The sequence below is a fragment of the Manis pentadactyla genome, chromosome 3 (assembly GCF_030020395.1).
Source record: "Manis pentadactyla isolate mManPen7 chromosome 3, mManPen7.hap1, whole genome shotgun sequence".
NCBI classification, from domain to species: Eukaryota; Metazoa; Chordata; class Mammalia; order Pholidota; family Manidae; genus Manis; species Manis pentadactyla.
Window position 1 is genome coordinate 102,065,020 of NC_080021.1, and position 22,573 is coordinate 102,087,592.

General features: G+C 36.2%; 2 protein-coding genes across 2 annotated transcripts in view; both read left to right on the forward strand.

Annotated features, from left to right (window-relative positions):
* HSPA14 (heat shock protein family A (Hsp70) member 14) overlaps window positions 1-22,573 on the forward strand; it is a 39,609-nt gene that overhangs the window by 756 nt on the left and 16,280 nt on the right. The window contains exons 2-10 of the mRNA XM_036908051.2: window positions 347-427; window positions 501-583; window positions 8,874-8,922; window positions 9,050-9,155; window positions 9,964-10,054; window positions 10,945-11,049; window positions 12,126-12,287; window positions 13,572-13,727; window positions 15,706-15,808. Of these exons, the coding sequence (XP_036763946.2) occupies window positions 347-427; window positions 501-583; window positions 8,874-8,922; window positions 9,050-9,155; window positions 9,964-10,054; window positions 10,945-11,049; window positions 12,126-12,287; window positions 13,572-13,727; window positions 15,706-15,808 (936 nt within the window). The remainder of the gene's footprint in view (window positions 1-346; window positions 428-500; window positions 584-8,873; window positions 8,923-9,049; window positions 9,156-9,963; window positions 10,055-10,944; window positions 11,050-12,125; window positions 12,288-13,571; window positions 13,728-15,705; window positions 15,809-22,573) is intronic.
* Window positions 351-7,179, forward strand: MSANTD7 (Myb/SANT DNA binding domain containing 7). Its single transcript, XM_036908053.2, has 4 exons — window positions 351-427; window positions 501-583; window positions 2,583-3,309; window positions 3,822-7,179. Exons 3-4 carry the CDS (start codon window positions 2,589-2,591, stop codon window positions 4,340-4,342), a joined length of 1,242 nt encoding a protein of 413 aa, XP_036763948.2. The 5' UTR covers window positions 351-427; window positions 501-583; window positions 2,583-2,588; the 3' UTR covers window positions 4,343-7,179.

The following is a 22,573-nucleotide window of genomic DNA, read 5'->3' on the forward strand; positions in this document are numbered from 1 at the left end:
TACTTAATATGTAAAAAAGGGAATAAAGGACATATTTGTAAGGGAAGGCAGAGCAGTATACATAAGTATATACTGCTTATTAGTCTATATTGAAAGGTTATTGTATTAGGTCCAATTATTGACAGTGCAGAGCAACTGAAAAAATAAGGCAGTTCTTCACGGAGTGTTGGCCTTATATAAAATCTAGTTTTTAATAACAGCAATGCAATTAAACCTACAAGTTTCAAATACTGATTTAGCAATTTTTCTTTCTACATATATGGCAAAGTAACAGTGGCCCACATATGTCTGAATATGTCTGAGACTTTGTATTTCATCTCAAAAGGGCTAATGTATTTTTCTCCAGGATGGCCGGGCTGATGTGGTTGCTAATGATGCAGGTGACAGAGTTACTCCAGCTGTTGTGGCTTACTCAGAAAATGAAGAGGTATGATTCCCCTCATTTTTGCACTTTGTATATAAAAATTACATGCATTATAATATATATTGCTCTTTTTCAGGTTGTTGGATTGGCAGCCAAACAAAGTAGAATAAGAAATATTTCAAATACAGTAATGAAAGTAAAACAGATTCTTGGCAGAAGGTATGGAATAAAATAATACTTTTACATATGGTAATAAAAGTGTGTTCATACATTCTAAGCATAATGTGAAATGAAACTAGAAACACCAGTTTGTTTTTCCATTGCTTTTTATGACTGAGTCATTTCAGAGAGTACCCCAGTATGCTTTTTCCTTTGATGATTAGTATTGAGTTTTCTCAAGGGTGGGATTCACTCAGACATTTGTTTCTTGCTGACAGGTCTGTTAGTATTGTTAAATGCCGACATTTATATAGTTTTGATAATTTGTGTCATTCAGAGGTAGTAGTTTGAACTTTTCACATTTTTATATTTTTAACTGAGAGAACATCAAAGATTTGGGGGAATTTGAAGATTTCTTTGCTATGCACTTGAATGTTATAAAATCTATTACATTTGGTCATTTATGTAGAAGCTATTGATTTTCTTTGGTCCTTTTGTGACATTTTTGGGAACTAACTTTTCCAGTTGGCTTACCAATTTAATCATTAGAGAAACAACTTAATTAATGTCTTAAGTAAGAATCAGGTTAATCACCTGTCAGCTTTAATTAAAAGATTAAAGAAGCTTGCTTCTCCAGATTTCTGTCTCCTCCAATTATGGATTACCATAATAATTAGAGGTTTTCATTTTCACTGGAGTAGTAGTACTTGATGTAGTGTTTTTAAATTTTCAAAGTGCTTTCACATCTATTATTTAATCCCTTCAAGTCCCTGTAAGATTGGTTGGGCAAGTTTTATCCCTCCCCATTTGTAGATGAGAAAATTAAGACATATTAATTAGGGGCTGGACTAGATAGGACTGCAGTTCAGGACTTCTAACCTTAACCCCAGGTTCTTTTTACTTTGTTCAGTTGAAAATTTAAATAGAAATTTCTTTGCATTGATCTTAGGATTTGGGGATTGTAGATTAGATTTAATATTTATTTCTTCTATATATGTTTTTTATTAACCCTTACCTATCTTTAAACTGACCTCAGTATTTATTTTTTTCTTAGGATATTTATGCACTATGCCAAAAATGATAGCATTTTGGAGGGAATTCAAATATTTGTGATGATAAATGCATTCTCATGTCCATTTACCTATCAACAAAACTTAGTACTGAGCCTTTTGAAAGTAAATTTGTTGGTGTGAAAAATTTTCAAATTATAAACCCTGCTCAAATTGTAGATGGGTCTTGAAGCTAGATTTGCTGTAAGCAGCCAACAATAAGGTTTTTTTAAACTAAACTTCTTTTGAGGTAATTATAGATTTACATACTGTTGTAAGAAAAAATACAGAGAGATCCAATGTTTTATTGGATTTACTACTTCCTCCCAATGGTAACATCTTGCAAAACTGTGTACAGTATCACAACCAGGATACTGACATCACTACAGTCAAGATACAGAGCATTTCCATAGACCTGTTCCCTGGTAGCCCTGTTGTTTTATACTGCTATTTTGGGAAGAAGATAGGAGTTGTCTTTTGTCATGTTATGCATAAAGCTTTGTATTAGCAGGAACAAGCTAAGCTGACTTTTCTGGCCCTGACAGTTAATTTTTAACAAAAGAGTGCAGCAGTGATAGTAAGATGGGTAATACATAGCCACAGCATGCTACTTAGGCCAAGGTTAGTAAAGGACCAGTGCCCTTCAGACATACTGCTACACCAAGGTCCTCTTAGCACTTCTGAGGGAGTAGCCTCACGGTCAAGGTGTTTTCCCTTTCGGGCTGTCTACTTGCAAGAGGATGGTGATTTTTACAGATACACAGTCGTACCAGATCTCAGCCTTGGAAGCATTCTGCCCTTTGGAGGAGCCAGTCCCTTTGGTACCAACCCAGTAAGACCCTTTTTAGCCCCTGGTCCAGTACCCACCCTGGGCAAACCCCCAAAGTGTGGCTTTCTCAGGCTTGGCATCCTGTCTGTTTGTGACCTACTTACAGGTGGCGCCACTTTACTTGCTGCCACAATTTTCCTTACATCCTCCCTGTAACTCTCATTCCCCTGTGGCCTTCCAGCCAGAAATGCGGTCCTTGGACCTGGCTTCTCAGCAATTAGCCTTGAGAGGGAAGAATCGGCTGGCTCCTGGAAACACACTGAGAGTACAGAGCTTCCCCACACCATCAGATTTGCACCTTGCTGCCGAGGAACTTCCTTCAGCTAGCCTTCCTTCCCAGTCCACTATGGCCAGTTCTAATAGTAGTGCAGGCATCCGGTGGTCCCGGCAGGAGACAAGAACTCTTCTCTCCATACTAGGCGAGGCAGAGTATATTCAGCGCCTCCAGACTGTGCATCACAATGCAGATGTCTATCAGGCTGTGTCTAAGCGAATGCAGCAGGAAGGCTTTCGCCGCACCGAACGTCAGTGCCGCTCCAAATTTAAAGTTCTGAAGGCATTATATTTAAAGGCATATGTTGCCCATGCCACCAGTATGGGTGATCCACCACACTGCCCATTTTATGATACATTGGATCAGCTTCTCCGAAATCAGATAGTGACTGACCCAGACAACTTAATGGAGGATGCTGCTTGGGCCAAGAACTGCGATCAGAACTTAGTGGCCTCTGACACCCCAAGGGAAGAGGGAACAAGCATTCTGAGAGCAAAAAGGACTCAGGCTGCAGATCATCAGCCTATCTTGAAAGCAGTTAAGGAATCAGATGAGGATTGTCAACTGAGAATCAGTGACCCGATGCAAGAAACCAGTGACCTTGAGGACTCCTGGGATGAATCCTCGGGTGCAGGTAACTCCCAAGCATGTGAAGGATTACTGGGGTCCCACGTCACTTGGTTCAAAACAGCAGTATATGTTTGGATGGTGTTCTCTTAAGCATTGCTCCTATTTCTGCCCCCTGCCCTCTTTTTTAAAAACCTAGTGGTAAGATAAAGGGCTCTGGTTTTTAAAAGCAGTGACCCTACATATGTATGATGTTAGAGCTCTTTGAATACAGAAGTAGTCTTTAGAACCCAACTAGTTTTGGTACTTTTTATAAGGGGTACTTAGGAATTTATGGCTATAGAATGGGTTGGATAGCTACCTGGAAAGGGGTTCAGGAAGGCAAGGGGGAGGTTTTGGAGGTAAGGAAACAACAGGCCTGAAGTCCAGATTAAGGAAAGGAATTCTTCCTAGTCCCTTATGGATAGAGGCCTTTCCAGGAACTACAGTCATTTTGTACTTGTCTCTCAACTCTGCTGCTGGCTGCAAGCATTCCCTTAGCAGGAATGTCCTCTGCAACATTGTTGCTTTGTTTTTCAGGGTGCTCTCAAGGGACCCCCAGCTACAGCAGCTCCCACCACCTTTTCAGAGGTGCAGTTGCTCCCTGTCAGAGCAGCCCCATGACCAGAATGGGTGTGTCCAGCGAGCCCAGTCCCTGCGCCAGCTCCAGCCAGGACACTCCTGGGAGGGCCTGCACACGGCGACCTCCAGTCTCCTCCAGAGTCCCTTTTCTTTCTGGTGCGGATAGGCCTTTGACCAGTGAGCCCCCTCCAAGGTGGGCAAGGCGAAGAAGGCGATCAGTGGCCAGGACAATTGCAGCTGAGTTGGCAGAAAACAGGAGATTGGCACGAGAACTTTCAAAACGTGAGGAAGAAAAATTGGACAGGCTGATCGCCATTGGCGAAGAGACCAGTGCTCAGCAGGATGCTGCCAACGAGCTCCGCAGGGATGCTGTGGTCGCAGTCAGACGCTTGGCAACAGCAGTGGAGGAGGCAACTGGTGCTTTTCAGCTAGGGCTTGAAAAATTGCTCCAGAGGCTAATCTCAAATACCAAAAGTTAGGAACTGGTTACACAAGGGTGTATTTCCTAAACTGCTAGATGCCCAGTTCAGCACCTGCCTTCTGCTTCCTTGTCCATGTCCTTAGAAAAAGAAGAGTGGATGAACCATTAATGTGCAGAATAGTAGGAACATACATGCTAGTTGCTTTTCCCAAACTTCTCTGCTAATTGAAAGACCTTTCAGATGTGTGAGAGGTGGCCTACTAGAAAACCGATGGAGCCAGGTCCAGAGAGCAAGTTAGCTGGGGCTTTGTCACTGATGTGAAGCAGTTTAGTTTACCTCATATACCAGTTTCCTCATCTGTAAAATGGGGGCTAGGTAATAATTCCTGACCTCCCTACCTCACAGGGTTGTTGTGAGGATCAGATGGCCAATGGATGTGAAAGGGTTTAAACTTTTAAAAGCACTATATATGTGTAAGTTATTAATGTATATGACCTTGGCCAAAGTAAGGCGAGGGTGAGGCGCATTAGTTGACAGGATGTAGAATTATGGTTGTGTACTGTGACCTCATTGCTTGAATCATTACTAGTTAAACTTGACTGCTTCCCGAAGTTAAAGATCTTCATTTTTTAAAATCCCTCTTAACTCATTAGACTAATAGACACAACGTGTATTTGTACCTGTATTTCATATTTTCACTGCTGTGTCTGTGACACTTATTAGTAAGCACTCAGTAGTCCAACCATCTTTCCCACCATTTTACTGGTTGTTAGTCTCATCACAATAAGGATATATTCAGAACTGACAGGGAGTCACAATTGTATGTTATGCTTTATATTGATTATCTTTGATAGAATTGGCTGTTCTATAAAATATTAAGTGTAAGTAAATACTTTGCATTCCATATTATTTGGGTCCCTTTATATACATAACTATGTATCTTTAAGTTTGGGTTGCCATTGAACATTATGGAAACAATTTGGATTATATCAATTTCCCAAATGCTTTTAGCTAATCTCATTCTTTTCTGTTAGTCTTTTTCTGTCTAGTATGTTACAGAACGCAAGCCCTAGAAAGTTGTCTTCTAAGGAACTTTCCAAAGTCATTTTTTCTCATTTAGTGTAGACAAAAGTTCACCTAGTTAATGGCAATATGGTGGAAGAGAGCAGCTTTGGGAGCAATTGAGGGTGATGTGGATAAACACTACCTTCATTAGATAACTCCTTCTAAGCATAAGCCCTCAACAGAAAAGCCCTCTTCCCACCCCAAAATACACACACACACTTCCTTTGAGGGATCTCAAGGTGTTGAGCCCTTTTTCCAATTTACTGTAGAAGGGGAGCCATTATTGGCCATCATTAAGTTAACTTAAAGCTTTTAGTGGTTTACTTAGTACTTTCAGGAAATAAAAACAGGAGATATGAACTTAAAAAGTTGTCCTCCAATCTACAGGCTAAAAAAAAAAATGGACATATTGGGAGTGGTTTAGTTTTATATTTTGTAGGCTTGGTTGCTTATCTAAATGGTGGAGTACACATAGGTGAAGAAACGGTCAAAACAAGTGAGAACATACTTAGAACCAGGAACAGATAGCAAGCAAGCAAGCTGCTCTGATGAATGGGTGATAGATATAGGAAACAGCTGGTGTAGAATACACTGGAATCTAGTTAGAATGCTTGGTTTCTAACACTGTCACAGTTTGTTACATTGGGCAAATCTGCCCTTTTGTGCCTCAGTTTCTCTCTAAAATGAGAGATATGTATTAGAAGAGTTTTCTAGTACCTTCCAGTTTAAAAAAAATTCTATATAAGTGGCATAACAACAACAAAAAATGAAGTTTTACTTGTAACATTTTCAGTTATAGCAGCATATTAATGTATGTTTGAAATACCGGTAACAATTGTATTTTAAGGAAGCATTTTATGGTGTTAATATTTATTAGTGTTCCTTGTACTTCTATAAGCACGCCAGACATAGATTCCTTGCTTTAAAGGATCATATATTAAGACATTGCAATGGATATATATGTATGTGGATATATATGTAGGATATGTATATCACATGCATTTTCTCCATTGTTTTTGGCCATTATATGGAAGAATTTGTGTTATAACCAGATAACACTAATGTACATAAGTAGACTTTCTGGGAAAACAGGAAAGTACTTGAAGGAGCGTTAGGCCTGTACTGTATTAATCTATAAGTGGTAGCAAAGTACATAGGCAGGGATTTATCCAGGATAAGTGCTAAGGAACAGAGGAGTTAAATGTCAGAGGAAAGTAGCATTGTGAAAATCTTTGGGTGAAGAAGTAACCTTAATGGGATAAACTAAAGGGAAGGGTCTTTAAGAAGTAAACCAAAAAAACGGGCAAAATATTATTAAGAGGGGGGACGTTGTAATAAGAGGAGGCTATGTGAAGGAAAACAAGCCCAATGATCCTGCCTAAGCTCTAGGCCTAACCATTCCTGCCTGTCCATCCTTAGACAGGTCATCTCACCATTCTGTGACTCAGGTTCCTCACTTATAGAGCAGGAAACTAACAACTTCTACCTACCTCACAGGAATGTTGTGAGGGCCAGTGAACAGGTGAATGTGAAAGTTCAGGCGTGGGAGGCACTGCTCTGTGACAATAGTGGGAAGAAGACGATGGAGCACAGCACATTCATGCTGTTGTGTCAGGCCCCAGGGCCTGCTGACTATGCAAGAAGCATCTAGAAAGGGGGAAGAAGAAAAAATGGCATTGCTAGGAGGGGTTGTGATACAGTGGTAGGATTCACACTCTGCCTCCTAAGACCATGATGTAAATGAGGTGCTGTATATACAAAACTCCCACCACCCTTTGTTTTTCTGTTACGTACAATCCTGGTGTGGACAAATAAAGTTGTTACTTGTATGTAGCTGTGGGTCAGTCCACTACTTTCTGGCGATATCTGTGATCATTTGTCATCACCTCTATTCTCTGTTTTATGCTTCTGTAATCTGCTAGCTGATCTCCAGGATCTTGCCTGTATTTGGCCCTAAAAGCTACGTGTGCTTACTGTCCTCAAGGATAGAGGCCCTCTTTGCATGGCAGTTGAGGAATAATTTTCCATTTCTAAGAGTTCTATAAATTCCATGAAATATCCTTTCCTTGCAAAGGATCTCATCTGAGTGGTATTAGGTAACTTACACATAGTAGGATAAATTACCCTGGTTGAATAAAATTGAAAACAACCAGCTAAGTGTCATGCCAAATTTCCATTGGTGCAAAAAATAGAAAAAATTACTATGGACACACTGCATCTTTTTTTCTTACTCTTAAAATTTTATGTCCAGGATGTAGTCTAAATACTGGGTTTAGAAATAGGGAGGAAAAGAGGGTTTAGTGGAAAGTACTAAACTTTGTATTAAAGATCTGGATTCCTGTCAGTTCTGCCATTAATCAGCCATGTAACTTTGGGTAAGTTACTTACCTGTTTCCTCTCTGTCAATTTTTAGGTGATAGAGAAGGAAATATAGGAACCTGCCAGTATTCCTGGCAAAATGCTAAGCCAAATTAGAATTCAAACCATAGCCCCTTTTGTCTTCCTCTTATGTAACAAGTTAAGAGTTTTTAGATGTTTAGTAACCCTCCAGCAATTAGCAACTATTAATTTTCACTTCTTTTATTAAACACTGAAGACTGGTCTCTGAACAGAATAGCTACAGCCCTTGGAAGAAGAATATAGTCTACTTCATCTTAATTCCTAGGTGAAATTAAACCAAGAATCAGATTCCTGTCTGCACAAGAAGCAGAAGTTCTTCAGTCATTTACCATCTTACTGGGAAGTGGTCTGGTAAAGTGTAAACAACACTAGCCTGAAAAGATTTGGGATCAAGTACTGACTGTGCCCCATTGACTCTCTGAACCTGTAACCTCTAAAATAATACCTGCCAAACTAACCCCATTTAGGTGTGGAAAGCAAGTGAGGTAATATTTGTGAAAACATTTTGTAGCCTGCATAAACTGGCATTATTTTGAGCAATGTAATACACTTTTAATTTTTTAATTGCTATTCACATTTATTCAGTACCTACTTTCTGTAGGACATTTTGGGTCTATCTGTGATACTACTCTGTACCTTTCATATATAACATTTGTAATTTTTCCCAGTCTTTTGGTTTTGGGTGTTGATTCATGATCAGAAGCCAAGCAACAAAGGTTGTGGTAGGTATTCTGGTTTGCCCTTACTTTGCAATCCTAATCTCCTTTTGTCCTTTTCATCTCAGTGGTTGGGTCTTCAGGATCATAGATGTGAAAGGATATGACAAAATAATTGATAAAACACCCCCAAATGTATAACATCTTATTAATAACAGCAAGAGCAGAACAAATAAGAGCTGTTTACTTTGAAATGTGCTGATAAACCCTTTAATAGTGTTACTGTAACCATTGTAAATACTACATCCATTTAATCCAATCATCTGTAAATTTCAAGATTGGTCAATATTAAGCAACTTAATTTTATTTATACTTTTTTATTGTATTGAAAAAATATAGTCTTCTCTAAACCTGATACATTAACAATACTGATTTTAATATTTAACTATCTTTATTTTTATGGACAGCTCTGATGATCCACAGGCTCAGAAATACATCATGGAAAGTAAATGTTTAGTGAGTATGGTTCTATTACTACTTCTCTATTACACTAATTGCCAAGGTCTTAACCTATTATACTGATTTGAAACTTTGTATTTTTATTAAAATTATTTATTTAACACACTTAAAATTTCCTTTATAGGTCACTGAAAAAAATGGGAAATTACGATACGAAATAGATACTGGAGAAGAAACAAAATTTGTTAACCCAGAAGATGTTGCCAAACTGATATTTAGTAAAATGAAAGGTATTGAACAAAAGAAAAGATCTTTTGAAAGTTGACCTTAAAAAAATAATTGGAGGTATTTTGATCTGGGGAGAAGCAGGGTGATTGCAGATTAGCAATAGGGAGACCTGAACACTAAACCTGACCAGACCATTAATTGGTCATATGACCTTGGTTAATTGAATTATGTTTCTTGTTTCTGGTATTCCTAGAAGCAAGGTAAATATGGATTGGCCCAGATTAGCATTTTCAAAACTTTTTAAAAGGAAGTGGCCAAAAAAGCTTGGTGTAAAATGAAGATTATATATCTCTCTGTTTAAGATTGACAGTGCTCTTTCAACATTTATTCAGGTAGACTAAGTAGGTCTGGTTTATCACAACACTTGAGACAAAGGCTCTAAACTGAGTGGCGTGCTGTAAACAATTTAGAAGGTCTCAAGTAAATAATAGTGTTCACTCTGGTTCTAGAACTATGTGAACTTGTGGGATAGAAGGCAGCATTTCAGTGTTGGACTAACATGCTGTTTTGTCCTCACATTGACTCAGAAGCTCATTCTCTGTGGGACCAGTCTAATTTGGGTGATATTTAAAACTTTGAAGCTTAAGAGCCAGGCTTTTTTAAAAGTACCCTGTTCCATGTCCACAAACTACCAATACCACAGAAAGTTCTGCACTACTGAAGAGAGCAAGAGATAAAAATTAGTGGGATAGGGCAATCAAGCAAATTAGAAAATCTCTATAGTGAGAGTCTCTTTGGCTCAAATGAATAAACCTCAGAAAGTGTTGACATTTTTTTGTATCAGATTAAAAAAAATTTTTTTATATACAGAAACAGCACATTCTGTCTTGGGCTCAGATGCAAATGATGTAGTTATTACTGTTCCATTTGATTTTGGAGAAAAGCAAAAAAGTGCTCTTGGGTAAGTATAATATGGGGTTTATCTTGCTTAAAGGAAATACAAATTCAATAATATCACTAGTAAAAGGTAAAATTGTATTTGAATATACCTTAGGCAATAAAATTATACTTGTAAACACATGTATATATTTACATTTGTAAATACAATAAAAAGCACAGTAATGGGTCATTAATATTTCCTATCTTTTATGAAATGCCAAAAGAACATAAACTTAGATGTACCTTCTTAGCTGTTTTGATTGGAAACGTTTTTAATTACCAAGTTAAGCTGATGTTTGTGAATCACTTTGCACTAGTTTCATATAATTAAGGTTTATGTGGGAATTATATAAAAATACACAACTTTAGAAAATATTTGCGATTATTTTTTTACCTGAGACCTTAACATCTAAACAAAAAGTTACACTTAGTTTTTACAGGTCCTTATGCAGATGGAATTGATGAGCTTTGCAGATAGAATTCCATATGAGACTTTGGCTAGCATCTAAGTTGCTTCTGACACAGAATTACTTGGTATTCTTGAACTTCTGGGATGTTGAAAAGTGTGGCCCTAAACTAAAGAAACTGGAAAATTCTAAGATGTATTATAAATTTGTCTTAATTTGTTTCTAAAGTTTATAAGCATAGGCATTTTTGAGAACTATCTTTTCCTTATGCAGTATAAGCACATTTTATTTTATCCAGAAAATAGACTCTGAACATTATTTTAAACAAAACAATTTACAGTTATATCCATTTTTTGTATTTTATTACCTTGATTGTAAAGATCATTACGTTCTCTACCTGTGAAATCTTATTTGCTACTGGATAAAATCTTCAGCAAAGCATATCTAAAAATACAGACTTGAGCATGTTGTGATATTAAATTCACTGAAAGCAAATTATCCACAGGGAAGCAGCCAGAGCTGCAGGGTTTAATGTTTTGCGGTTAATCCATGAACCATCTGCAGCTCTTCTTGCTTATGGAATTGGACAAGACTCCCCTACTGGAAAAAGGTAAGAAACATATTGATAGCTTTAACTTTTTTAATGTAGTCAACATTTTAAACTATAGTAATTGTATCAATAGGGATTGTTACATAATGCAGTGGTTCCAAGCCTTTATGGATGAAAAGACATCAAGACTCTTACCTAGGGTCTTTGAAATAGATAAGAAAGATGTCCTCAGAAAGCAAAGAAAGGATACAACAAGAAGGAAGATTGAGCTTTCCTGACCTCTTATCACCCACTTTTGTCCCTTTATTGGAGGAAGATTTGAAATTCGTAAGCCCAGCCAAGTTCCAACTCAAGCTAGGGCACTGTTAATTTTACTACCAAGTACAAGTGTTAAATGTGTTTAGAAGCAGTGAGTACTTTTTTGTACATTTGTCTTGACAAGAGATGGGGGAAAATCCAGCATGGGAATTTAAGACATCTTGATAATGAATAATAAGACACTCTCCTAATTTAGTTGTCAAAACTCATCTTAATAGACCTGACACATGCAGTCTTAGGGAAATTAATTAAGATGTGTAATAATTTCCCCTCATTGTTTCACTTCATTCCTATCTCACAGTTAAACTAATTGTATAAACCACTAGGAAATTATTTTTAGGCAAACTAGATAAATGTAGAAGTCAGAAATTATGAATTTTGATAACTTAGGATATTAACTAGTATATTAGCTCCTAGTTTTGCATATTTTATTTTTATAGAACATGTTACTGCAGTATAATATAACTGGGATAGTACTGACAAATAAAATTTCTATATTTAATTCTCCTAATTCACTATAGTCACAAACCTCTTCTGTACTTATTTTGAGAAGTTAATATTTTGAATTCGTTACTCAGAAGAATCCAATTTTACGAACACAACTAAATAAAAAAGAACTTTGACTTAGAATCAGAAGATCTGGGTTCTATACTTGATTCCTCACTAGGTGATGACCACAGACAACTTAGTTTACTCCTGTGAGATTTGCAGTTCCCTTATTTGTGATTTAAAGGGATTAACTAGGGACGTCTAGTGTCCAGCCTAGCTTTAAAATTGTGATTCTCTCATAACCTGACTCATGATACCTTTCTTCTAAGCAATATTTTAGTGTTTAAACTTGGAGGAACATCCTTATCTATCAGTGTTATGGAAGTTAACAGTGGAATATATCGTGTTCTTTCGACAAACACTGATGATAACATCGGAGGTATACATTTCACAGAAACCTTAGCACAGTATCTTGCTTCTGAGTTTCACAGGTGAGTATTAATGGACTTGATAATATTTTTTGATTGAGGTTTCTCCTCAGGTTTTTTTTTTTCCTAATTTATTTTAAATTGCCCTGCTTCAAAGGAGGATGTGTTTCTTTCAGTGCACTGGATGTTTTTGTGTCTAGAGTTATAATGTCCTATGCAGGGCAGTTTCAGGGAAGCAGAGGCCAAGTTGCCCGGTGCACTGTGCTCAGACTTTTTGCTTAGTGTGGTGGGGAGCCACCAGATGCTGAGCTGTATGAACTGGGATATCAAGTTGATGTCTTAATTCTTCATGTGCTGCTTTTAGATCTAGATAAAGTGGGGTACAGGCACTGAGGCCTTACTATCTACTGAAGAGTTAGATCTGATGAAGATTATGTTTAGTAACATTCCACTGAATTAATGCCTTAATGGAGTGTTTATTCAATTACTAATCTGCTACCACGAGGAATATTTTAGTTTTATTGCTGATGTAATCCATTCAAAATTCTTAATCTGTTTGGCACATCAAGAGTCAAAAAGATAAAGGTTATATTTGGACATTGCCTCTCAAAAAAAAATGCTGAAACAGTGTTCCCATCAGTTTGATTACACTGGGTAAAAAAGTTTTGTAAAAGTGGTAATTTCTCACTTGTTTAATAAAGGCCTATACCTCTTTTTGTTATAAAGGTATTTCCACCTCAGGGTAGGGCACTGGTAATTTTACTACCAATTTTAGTTATTAAACATAATTAGGAACAGAGCCATTGATCACCACTTAGCGAGCAGTTTTAACAATTAACTCATCGTGGAGATAGAGAAACTGTTACTGCAATTTTGCATGTGTCAAGTTTCTTTGAAGAAGCACTTTTAGTTTTGTTTTCTTTTTAATGCTGGTCAGGTAATTTTATACCATTAAATCAGACTGGGCTGCTATTGTAAAGGACGAGATAGGAGGCTTGACCATTTGCATAAATCTCCTTCAGCCTCTGTGTGTCTCATCTGCAAAAAGATGACAGCTCCTCTACTTTCTTCAAAATACACTCTATCATTAGGGTGACTGGATGCAGCAGTTCCGAGTATTAACTATGCTGGCTGGTGCTTCATTTTTCTTGGGAATACCCTTTTTTTAATTGCAGAGAATTTTCTTCAGAAATTTTGGAGGCTTTGAAGCCAGATACTAAAGTCTGATATTAATGTTGACTCATGAACTTATTACTTACCCTAATAGAAATTATGCAGATTTTAGTGATAATAAATTTTAAATGACCTAGTAATTTCTGAACTTCTAAGATTATGTTTTTATTTTAGATCCTTCAAGCATGATGTGAGAGGAAACGCTCGAGCTATGATGAAATTGATGAACAGTGCTGACATTGCCAAGCATTCTCTGTCAACCTTGGGAAGTGCCAATTGTTTCCTTGACTCACTATATGAAGGTCAAGATTTTGACTGCAATGTGTCCAGGTAAAACTGAAGTTCAAAAAACTTTGGAAAAAAATTTCTAAGTGCATTCATAATTTTCTCACTTTGGGTTTTTGTGTGTTCATTTGATATTTACTAGCTTTCTCTATAAAAGGAGAGCTTCTTGTATTTACTTATGGGATCCACTATTTATTAGAGGAAACAGCTGCTCCGAAAGTGATTGCAGTTATTTACAGCTACAAATAACAATGTGTGAAACAGGCCTCCTAGATCTTCCAAAGAAATGAAAGTTTGAGATTTTCAGATTTCTCTTACTCAATTTCAGTCCCTCTGATAAAGGGCCTAGTTCTTTGTTGCTTAAATTTAATGTGGTAAAATTTACCATAATTTGACAGCACTGTTTAGCAGGCTATAATGTAAGTATTGATATGTATTAACTCACTGAATCCTCATAACAACCCTATGAGATAAGTACTGTTATTTTCTTTATTTTCCACATAGGGATACACAGAAAGTTTCATTATTTGCCCAAGGTTACACAGCCAGTAAGTCATGGACCTGAAGTTCAAACCCAGCCAATTGGATCCAAAGTTTATACTCTTCCTACTCTATACTGAAGACTGAAGACTATTATCTATCTTGGTTTTGTTTGCTGTCATCCTTTGTCAACATTTTAAATTTTAACAACTTTTATGACATTTAGTAAACACAGGTTTAATGTGCATGAAATTGTTTTTAACACCCATATCTTTTACATAATCCAAAACATTGGTTACAAGTCATTGCAACTTTACCCAGAAAGTCCAAAGGGGGAGGTCATTGCCCTATTGTTTTGTGTTTCATATTAGTAACAGTAATAATAGTCACCAATAGTTAAACTATTTAATCCTCCCAACAACCCAAAGGGCACTTGGAAACAGTGAAAATTTCCAGAATTACAGGATTATGTTATTTTTAGGATTCTACTGACAATATTTAAATTCCTTCTTTATCTGTTCCTTAGAGTGTAGCTTCTTCACTCTCCCTGGGCTTTCCTGAGGACTAGAACTTCTGTGCCCAATGTAATAGCCATAGGCTATTTAAATTAAATTAATTGAAAATAACACAAAAAATTCAGTTCTTCAGTAGCACTTGCCACAACACAGTTCAAATGCGTAATAATCTCATATGGTTAGTGGCTCACAGAAAATTATATTAGCACTATGCTAGATCTTTTAAGAGAGGTTTCAAGCTACAACCCAGAAGACAGAAAGGTGTTAACTTGAATTGAAATATTTTCATAGGCAGAATGTTTTGTGTTTATTCCACTTCCAGAATTCCCAACTTAATGCTGAGTTTGTCCAAGTACTCAGTATATATTTGCTTATTAATGCTCATTATTATGAATGATACAGAATTTGTAATTTTTCCATAAGGAGATTTTGGCTTTGTCACTGATTTTAATAAAATAAAATTCAAATAAATTAAAAAATCAGTCATCTGCATTTAAGAAGTTAAGTATGAAATTAGAGAGTATATTTTTCATGAACATAGATCTTTCTCAAAATTATATGCTAACATTCATGCTTCCCAGGGCAAAATAACTAAACTTATGTACAGCATAGCCTCTGATTATAAAGAAAAATAATGAGAAATAATTTCAAAAAATATAAAATACTTAAAAATAGCAAAAACTTTTAAATGATGGTTTGCTTTGGATCAATAGATTTATTGTTGGGAATGCCACACACTGAGTATTTGTTTTTAGACTTTTTGAAAGTTTGTAAGCAGACTATCAGTAAGAATCTCTCACCTCAATTTGATATTTAGTGGTTTCATATATTTGTAGATGAATTACTTTAGATGTTTTCTTCCATCGTAGTGCAGTGTTGTGTGTTAGATATCCTGTCCTGATCATAAACTTATTCTTATGAGGATTATGACATTAGATTTTGGCATTACTCTTCACCAGAAAAGGATGTCTTGTTTAATTGTACTAAGCCTTTCTTCTTTCTCTCTCTCTCTCTCTCTCTGTGAACAGAGCAAGATTTGAACTTCTCTGTTTGCCACTTTTTAATAAGTGTATAGAAGCAATCAGAGAACTCTTAAAACAAAGTGGATTTACAGCAGATGATATCAACAAGGTAATACTTTTATATTTTTCTTATTTATTTTAGTAATAGCTTCAGACTTGGAATTTAGGAAATAGACTCAGTACTAAAAGAATATTTTTATGAATTTAAATATTTTCTGAGCTTGTGTTAATGAGTAAGGAAAATTGATTAAATTTTTATTGATGACACTAGTGATGTGTATGTGTACCTATATCTATATGTATCAGTTTCCTAGCAAAAAAAGAATAATTCCTTTCCAGTATATTTTTTTACTTTGTAAGCAAAAACTGATAGCTATTTGAATGTTAACTATGTGCCAGCACTGTTTCTAAGTATTCTACATGGATTAATTCGTTGAATGCTCACCAGCAACGCTGTGAGGTAGGTGCGGTTACTTATTCCCATTTTATAAGTACACTGAAGTACAGAGAGATAAATACCTTCTTGGAGATCGTGTGGTTAGTGGTAGCGCCAAGATTGAATTCAGTGTGGTTCCCGAGTCTGCTCTTAGCCAGTATACCATATTGCTTCTCTCTGCTTGCATAAGAAAATGTTTTGAGACTTTCAAAGACATTCATATTTTTAATATTTCCCTTTTTTCTCCAAGACTGTTTTTATTCATTTAAAATGTATAAATTAAAAAATTTTTATTATTAAAATAATAAGTATTCATATAAGAAAATCTAGAAAAAAACAAAAGGCAACCATTGTTATATTACAATCTAATTTATATGTGTTATTTTGAATTTTATTTTCTTTATATAATAACTAATTCCTTTTCCCACAGTACTATATAGTCTTCATAAATCACAATTTCAAATAAATGCCTAATATCCTGGAAGAGGTAGGGCACCATGGATGACTTAATTGTTCTGTTGTGGACGCCTAGTTGGGTCTGCCCCTCCCAGAACAGTGCTGCCATCTTTGGTCATCTGCTTTTATCATAGTCAGAATTACTCCTTAGGATAGATTCCCATAGTAAAATTATTAGGTCAAAATTATAAACAGCTTAAATTAAGACTACTTTTACTTTCTAAAAGAGTTGAATTTACTATCAGCAATACCCAAGAATATACATTTTACCTTGCTGACTATGAGTTTATCATTTAAAGATAACTTTTCCATTGAATAATTGAAACAATATAGATTTTTACTTTATATTTTATTGACTGCTAGATTATTTCTTAAATATATTTGCTTAATTTTGTATTTCCTGGTATATTAATATTTATTTTTATTGACTACTAGATTATTTCTTAAATATATTTGCTTAATTTTGTGTTTCCTGGTGTATTAATATTTATTTCATATTCTTTGCTATTCAGTCATTTAAATCTTAGTAACTTTTTTTTATAAATTTATGCAAATATCTGTGTGATCAGAATATTAACTGTAATTTACTGCAATCTTTTGAAGCATGTAATTTATTGTTTAATTTTGGTCTACTAGGAGGAGAATTTTTGACATAGAAGTTTCACTTTATTCATCTATTTAAATCTATTGGTCTGTTACTCTGGTTTCTTCAATTCCTCATAAGTTTATAAATTCCATCTTTGTACAGATATATGACAAATATCTTACTTTTCAAAATAATTTTTATATTGAGGGTGCATACAATGGTAAGCACAAATCTTAGTGTACAGCTTGATGAATTTTGGCACATGTATGCACTCACGTAACCAATATGTTTTCTTTTAATTTGTCTATAATTTGAAAGTTTTTTATATTTTAACTATTTTCGTGTAGGCTGTATGATGGAAGTCTTTGTTCTGGGGAGGGTTCTTTGCAATTTAGTTCAATAAGGGTTTTTTGGAACACTTACAATATTCCAGGCATTGTGGCATCCCCCAGGCATGGGGGATAGGAGTTGGGTTATGAAGAATAAACTTGTAGCATAATGATAGCAAGCCCTCCTAAATCAGAGGGCTCATGGTGCTACTAGCTCCAGAATGGGAAAATCACTTAATTTCCTAAGGCTTATTTGTTTCTTCTTATTAGGAGGGTCTGTCTCCAAGCTGACTCACTTCCCACCACTAAAATATAGCTTATTCTGTAGAATTGTTATGAGGATGTAAAATACCACATGTGGCATATTGTAGGTGATCAATTAATTAGGTTCTATTCCTTCATTAACTGGTTGTAGAGCCCTGACATTTAGATACCACAAATGTTACATTTCTCAGTTGCCTGAATTAAAATCAAATACATTCTTATAATTTAAAATATTGTTGTAGATTACTCTCCAGGTATTTCTAATATATAAGCTGTTGAAAACTTAAAAATTTAGAGTTGTCTCTTTAATTTGTTGACCTTACTGTAGTAACAAACAACTCCCAAATTTCTGTTTTCCTACAGTAAACTGTTTTTTCTTGATTATGTTTCACTCAGATGACGGCAGTGCAGATTTGCTGCTATGGTTCTTTTCTGTGTGTCCCTCATTCTGTGACCCAAATTAAAGGTCATCTGGAACATACAGTTCTCATAGCAGAGGGAGAAGAGGACGAGAGTCTGCAGAACATGCTTGGCTTTTAAAGTCTCTGCTTAGCTATGATGCTCTTTGGTGTATTCACATTCCATTGGCCAAAGCTAGACAAAAGGCCAGGCCTGACAGTGGGGCAGGGAACCTCTAGCTACAGAGGTCGGGGCTGTTAGTCAGGGCTATGGCAGTGGGTAAGGATGCATAATCCTCTTATAGGGAAGGGGATGGATTGAGTGGGCCTTATGTGCTGTAAGGCATTTACTCCTCACCATAGAGTCATGTGGTAGGCACTGTTACCTCCACTCTCAGATGCAGAAACTCAGGTTTTCTAAGAGGCTAAGTACTTTGCTGAAAGTCATAATGCTGGCATGTAAGTGATAGAACAAGGATTGAAACTCAGGTATTCTGCCTCTAGAACCCATGCTCTTTCTTTGCTTTTATGCCCATTGCCTTTCTCATCTTCATTTCTGGAAGGCTAGTCTCAAGAGTATTGTTTTTTCTTTTTTCAGAAGGAATCCTTATATCTTGCTTGAACAGGATATGTCTGGTTTCTGGCCTTCTGAGAGCAGGAACCTTCTGGGTTCCCGCTCCTCAATATGCAGACATGGCCTTATTACCTTGTTCTCAGCACCGTGCCCCATGGCTGCCCCTGCCCTCCCTTTGTACCCAAGTCCCATAACTCTGTGCTCCAGACTTCCATCTCTCAGTGTGGGAGAAGGTGCTGGTGGCCACTGGCCTGGGTTGGAAGGGGTCTTGGGACTCCAGTAGCTCTGAATGTCCACTTTCCCACTTAGCCTGCTGTGCCTCTCTTCTGTGTCCCCCGCTTGCCCCTACCGTTTCTGTGTTACTTGATGCATCCAAGCCCAAGCCACTCTGGGATTCTATGAATCAAGCCACCTTTTTGTTTCTCCTTGGTTATCTGAGACTTTATCCACTTGAAAACAACTTCCTCTGTCCTTTCTAGCTTCCAGAATTTATTAGAACCTCAAACTCAAGGTTTTTTCCATTTATTTTGCCCTTGTATGTTTATATTTTCTTATTCCCTTTTCTGTCCATTTAATGGATTTATGGAGGAGTACATAAATTGATGTGGTTAATCTCTCCATTTTAACCAAGCTCCCAGACTCTACAACTGCAGTTTTAATAACTGAATTTAGTAACTGAATGTATTTCATTACATTGCTGTACCGTAATTTATAGAACCAATTCTTTATGTTGCATGTAAGTTATTTTGGTTTTATAAAAATAGCAGTCTTTGTGACTTTGTAAACATCCTTAATTTCCTTAGAATAAAATATCAGAGTAAAATCCCAAATTTTAAGACTCAATATTTATTACCCAATTGCTAATAAAAAAATTCACTTTCAGAGTAAGTGTAAATCTTCATTATTAACATTGCAATTTTTAAAAATTCTTTTTATTCATACTTTTTTTGAGAGAGCTTTAGAATTATTTTTTCAAATTCTTACATAAAATCCCATTGTGATTTTAGTACAGTTGCATTAAGCCTATAAAATAATTTGGGATGATTAATAATTTTACAGTATTTTGTTTTCCTAACCATGATGTTACTATCTCTATTATAAGTCTTTTTATAATACTTTCTTGAGTTACATATTTTCTTAATATTTACCATTAAGTCATTACTTGTGCTATGGGATTTATGGATATTGTGAATGAGATGTTATTTATACTTTTATTTTCTAATTTTTTTTGCTGATAAGTGGAATACTTATTGTTTTGCTTATTTATCTTATGTTTTTCCCACTTCATGAACTTCCAATATTAATAATTTTTCTTGGAGTCTTTTGAATTTCCTAGGCATGAAGTCATATTCATTTACTAATTAATCCAAACTGATTATTGTGCACACCTGTTCTGTACCAACTAAGTTCTAGGCACTTGGGATACAGCAGTAAATATAATGAAGTCTTTGTTTTCATAGAACTTACAGTCTAATGGGGACATTCAGGTACCATGTAAAGAAACACATAAAGAAAGTAATGCCCAATCAAGATAACTCTTAGGAAGAAAAATTAAGAAGAATAAGGGCATAGCTAGTGACACAGGTGACTTTTCAGGTGAGGTTCCCTTCAAGGAGGTGGTTTTGATCAGGGACCTGAGTTAAGTGAAGGAACAAGCCATGGGTGTGAATAACTTTCTGCCAGTTTTCCAGGTAGAGGGATCATCAAAGGGAGCCTGAGCTGGGGATGTTTAAGGGTGGTGGTGGAGGTGAGTGAAGTGAGTGAACAGGGACAGAGTGGTAAAAGGGAGCTAGGGACCAGTTCAGTGTGGGTAACTGGCTGCAGCGGAAAGCGTATGCTGTAGTTGGACATTGCGTCTGGATCTTAGGAGAGAGGACTGGGCTGGAGATACGCATTTGTTAGCACCTCACTGCTACTAAGAGCTGTGACTGGGTGAAATCAGCTATAGAGTAAATAGAGCCACAGTAGAGAAGAGACCCTGATGGGGCTCAGGGACTCTGGACATTTACAAGCCAGAAGGGGATGTAGCAGCAGGGATTTAGGAACAGCCAGTGAGGAAAGACAAGAACCAGTAAAACCGTCTTGATGAGAGAGAGAGAAACTGTAATGCTGGAAATCCCATCAGATGAGGCCTGGGGATTGACCATGGGCTTGGCAGTGTGAAGTGACTGGTACAAGCAGTTTAGTGGAGTTAGGGAGATAAAATTCCTTACTGGAGTGAATTTAATACAGAATAGAAGGTTGAGGCCATGGACAAGAATATAGAACTCTCTTGCAAAGTTCTTTATGAGAGCAACAAAAAAACAGCGTGATAGCTAGAGTGGGCTAAGAGGGTTGGGAGAGGGTAATACTTTTATCTCTCAAATTTCTCTTTTTTTTTTTTTTGGTTGTCTTGGTCAGAACTTTAATATTTTTGTTGATACTGGACCTCCTTGTTTTTGTATTCTTCATTAGGGGAATGTTATTAGTCTTTTGCCAACAAATATGATTATTGGTTATTGGTTTGAAATAGATTCTCTATCATATTAAGCATTTCCCTTTTTCCTATTTTTAAAGCAGTTTTATTATGAAGTAAGTGTTGAGTCTTTACACATGTGTTTTTGGATACCTGCAAGACAATCCTAATGGTTTTCTTTATATGTATTTTGCTCAAGCTAATTGCTAACTTATCTAACTTCCTAATATGGAATTGTCATTTTATTCCTTATTTAGTAATGAAGAATTATTCTTTTAATATATTACTTACTTTTCTGGATTAATTTATCATTTTCACATTATTTGTGCTATTAGCTAGAAGTAGATGGCCTATTCTGGCTTCTCTACCTTACCCATATTGTCCCTTTAATATCAAACTCTTAAATGGGACATAGCCCTGTTTCTTGCTTGCATTGGTCTAAAGAAGTGCCTTACCTGCTTGTTTGCAACTCACCATCTCATCCCTGGATGTTGAGTTGTCAGTGGCCTCTCTGGACCATTGCTTATCACTGGTCCCCAGTGCTTCTGTTTAGGGAGAGTCAGTCATACATGGTTGAGTCTCAAGCACTGTCCAAATAAGAAACACATTGGAGCTGAAGCACAGCTGGGTCCTTTTCTTCTCACTTTAATCTCCCACATCCCTTCTGTCCACACAGCTAACCTGCTCCTTTGTGTTCCACCTCTTCTAAGTTATGACTTTATGAACAGAGGCTCCTTCTCTCTCTTTTAAAAAAAATCTCCTGAGACACACTCAAAGAATTAGGAGATTTCATCCTTTTTGGCTCAGGTGCTTGAACTTAAATGATAAAATACCACAATATGTCTGATTTATTTACTCAGAACAGTATCTTCTAAACCAAACATCCAGTACTTTAGCCTTCCTTTATTCCAAGGTAACATAATCACACACGGTGCTCTTCAGGAAATAGGTTTCGCTCAAGTAGCTGTAGATGCCAGGTGAGAATGTGAGTAAAGTTGTCAGATACAGGAGAAAATAATTGCCAAAAAATGTTAAACTTAACTGGGTATAACAATACAAGTACCTGTGAATGGAGGTTATATTTTAAATTACAACTTGAAAAAAATAGCAAACTGACAAATAGAAATATTTGATGATGTTTCTTTTACAACTAATTTCTCCTTCAGATTTAGAACCGAAACACCTTTTCTTCTGCTGCACAATGTCAGTGTCAGATCTTTTATTTTGAGTTGCTATGTTTGGTATAGAATTCAGCCTAAAATCCTTTAGAAGTGATATTTCATTTTCATTATGAAAAACTCACAAAATAAGTTCCTCTGAACAAAGATGGGACCTTTTCACAGTGTTTTCAAAATACATATTTAGCATAACTAGTC

Coding starts and splice junctions, on each gene's coding strand:
- MSANTD7 (XM_036908053.2), top strand. CDS start 2,589: ATGCGGTCCTTGGACCTGGCTTCTCAGCAATTAGCCTTGAGAGGGAAG. Junction 3,310..3,821: donor GGATGAATCCTCGGGTGCAG/GTAACTCCCAAG, acceptor TTTGTTTTTCAG/GGTGCTCTCAAGGGACCCCC.